Here is a 3,282-nt window from a genome sequence, read left to right as displayed (position 1 = left end):
TCGGTCTGCGGGTGGAATGCTGTGCTGAAGTGCAACCGCGTGCCTAGCTCCTCGTGAAACTTTTTCCAGAAGCGAGAGGTAAACCTGACATCCCGATTAGAGACAATGGAGACAGGAACCCCATGGCGTGACACGATCTCCCGAACGTACAATTCCAACAGTTTCTCGGCCGATGAGCCCTCTTGAATAGCCAAGAAATGGATGCTCTTGGTTAATCGATCCACGATGACCCATATAGCATCAAAACCCCTTGCCGTCTTTGGTAATTTGGTAATAAAGTCCATCGTGATCTGTTCCCATTTCCACATGGGAATCTCTAGGAGCTGCAATTTCCCATCTGACTTGACCGTCGAAGCGTCTTTCCGGGAGCTCCTTTCGGAAAACGGCTGACGGCCTTCTTTTAATTGTGACCTTGCAAGCAATTGTTGCCAGGGTTCAAGGAGAGGGAGACCAAGGTCGCATCACACTCTAACTACATTAAACTAATAATTGATTCTCCATTTTAAATTTCAAATTTCAAAATTTTTCATTCTAATTATATTAAATTAATTACATTAGATTAAAAAATAAAATAAAATTAATACAAATTATAAGGTGATGTTACTTCATATATTTATTTAAACCAACGATTATAATTTTATATAACTAAAAAAAATATCATTTAAATAATAGTTTATTTAAAATAATTGATTAATAATTTTGATTTTTTAATATAAAAATTTAATTAATTGTATAACCGTGATCCTCATATGTTATAAAATAGCATGAGTGATAAAATGATGCATCCTTGTAAACTCTAGAGGATCGAGTGAGGCAACAACCAAAAGCGAATTTTACATCAATAAAATAAAGTTAATTTGGATCTAAACCTATTACTTTGTAAACAACATTTATGTAATTTTGTCTCAAAAATATGAATCTCTTAAAAAGTAATATTTGTATAATTTTTGAAAATCCAAAATCAGTTTAGAAACTTCTACCTGCTAGTTACAAACAACAAACTTGAACTTGATCTTCAATTCTTCATACGATTTACAAAACCAACTTACAAAATATCTACACAACGACTAATATTAAACACAAATTCTGCAGTTTTGAAGCCAACACACTATAACAACTTTTATTCAAACCCATAAAAATCACCAACTTTTATTAACACCTAAATTACTTTGTTTCAAATCCGATCCTGTTACTTACATAATCATGAAAGAGAAAACGAAAGGTATACATAGAGCTTGGTTTGAAGATCAGGAAAAAGTCGAGTACCTCTCGGCCTACTTTATAACCTCTTCCACTCATCCCTACACCTTTATCCGCACCACAAACGAACCTGAAAAAAACCCCTCAACCACATTACAAATCCTTTATTTTCTCTTTATTTGTTTGTAGAAAGATGTGAGCTAAATCTTTAGATAGTGTGTGTATATTCAGGGGTTGGAATGAGAAATTACATGCAGGAAGGTTTGAAATATCAGCAGAAACAGCACAAGGGATTCCCAGAGTTGAAAGTGCTCCTCTTATAATTCCACAAGGGAAGTAAAGATGCATGCCTGTTGCTTGTGCTGCTTTGTTTTCAGACATGGCAGAAGGGTCTTGAGAAGCACCGGAGATCTCCATTGATGGGTCTACTGACATGCGGGAAAGCCACCGGAATTTATTATCCTGTAATACAAATGTACCCTGTAACAAAAGAACAAAAAAGCCACTGAATTAAACATTTAAATCAATGACTTTTGGTTGTAGAAGTTGGGATATGAAGTTTTACTCTGTGATTCGTCTTTAAATTGTCTATCTGCTTCTTGAAGAGCTCTGACCAGAAATCCTTGCAGATAAACTTGATTGCTTCTAGGTGATCACTAAACCTTGGTCGCTCCATTGTGTACCTAACATAAGAATCAAAACTCACCATTTTCAATGAATATAATACTATATATAGAATATAACTAGGATTTGGATGATTTTATTGGTTTCAAGTTTCAATATACACTTCTTTTCCAAAATTCTAAGATGATTTCAATATAGTATATTGTTTTGAGCTGGTGTATCACCCTATGCTCCAGTTGCCAACTGTTTTTTGTCGACTTACTAAGGTATCTCATAGTGAAATACGATTAAGAAGATTGATTTTAATAACAAAATACTCTATAAGTTAAATGTATGTATGTAAAATCATGAAAAATTCTTAATTCAACAGTTTATAATCCTAGATTGGTGATATGAAATATCTGTGGAGGTAGTTTAATTGGAAAGAACCCTAGTTTATGTTAACTGATAGTCAAAAGAGTGAGCAAATTTGGATCGCTAAATACAGATATAGGAAAGATTACCAATAACCAACCAAACTGACCTACAATCTTAATAAATAGAATCATTTCGCGATATGATATAAAAATTGAGGTTGAATTGAATTTGTGTGTGTATGTGTTAGGTGATTTACGTACCTTTCAGAGAGCTGATGGCCGACCTGGTAACCAATCGCTTCGATTCTCCGAGCAGCGAGCTCCGGCTTATTGGCGTAGAATCGGTTGCAATACGACGATACAATCTCCGTTAACAAGCTATCCATACAGCTTTCCGATACTTCTCTTACCATCCTTTATCTCTGTATCTTATACTGTGTGTTTCAGAGAGAGAGAGAGAGAAATGATCAATGGCGACTCTGCAATTTGACGATGATTGGTGTTGCTGTAACCAAAGTCTTGTTGATACAAGGCATTAAGACCAATCATGTGAGTAGCCCATTAACTTTAAAAGCCCACTGGATCATTCTACTTTTAAAAGTCTCAACTATGTCCCGTATGTCCATTCAATTCCATCTATGGCTAGTGGGCCTTTGTAATAAAATAATAAATTATACATAAAATTTCACACATGGTGTTATGGTTTTTAAAACAGATTTTATGAAACTCTTTTTCTGTAAGAGTGGTCCATTTTGATAAAACTTAGCACATTAATGATCCATTATTAATCCATTTTGGATAACACTTAACAAATCAATTGTTATGTTACATGTTATCTGATTCTGTTGAAAAATATTTTCTCCTTAAAATTATTGTTTACATTTGATTTTTTTAGTATTTTTTTGTTCAATTTTGATTTTAAATAATTTATTTTTTATATAATTTTTTATGTAATATATATGAATAGAATGTTTTTTAAATATATTATCATTGTTATAAGTTTCTGTAACACCTGTCCCAGGTATTATTTAATTTTCAAAGTTTTAGGGTTTTGATGCTGGGACTTGACGAGCTGGGAGCCCTGAATCGTTGAGTAGAGAAA

General features: G+C 33.6%; 1 protein-coding gene across 1 annotated transcript; it reads right to left on the bottom strand.

The window, feature by feature from the left end:
- Nucleotides 1–1,118: 1,118 nt before the first annotated feature.
- Nucleotides 1,119–2,695, bottom strand: LOC145047303 (uncharacterized). The gene is made up of 4 exons (XM_078995555.1): nt 2,442–2,695; nt 1,766–1,883; nt 1,452–1,680; nt 1,119–1,330 (listed from the first exon to the last, which is right to left on the bottom strand). The coding sequence occupies exons 1-4, from the start codon at nt 2,591–2,593 to the stop codon at nt 1,302–1,304; spliced, it is 528 nt and encodes a 175-aa protein (XP_078851681.1). The 5' UTR covers nt 2,594–2,695; the 3' UTR covers nt 1,119–1,301.
- Nucleotides 2,696–3,282: the final 587 nt, after the last annotated feature.

This window comes from Lactuca saligna, chromosome 5 (genome assembly GCF_052625555.1).
Source record: "Lactuca saligna cultivar CGN05327 chromosome 5, ASM5262555v1, whole genome shotgun sequence".
Lineage (NCBI taxonomy): Eukaryota > Viridiplantae > Streptophyta > Magnoliopsida > Asterales > Asteraceae > Lactuca > Lactuca saligna.
Note: the sequence above shows the minus strand (reverse complement) of the source record. Positions and strands in the feature narration are given on the sequence as shown.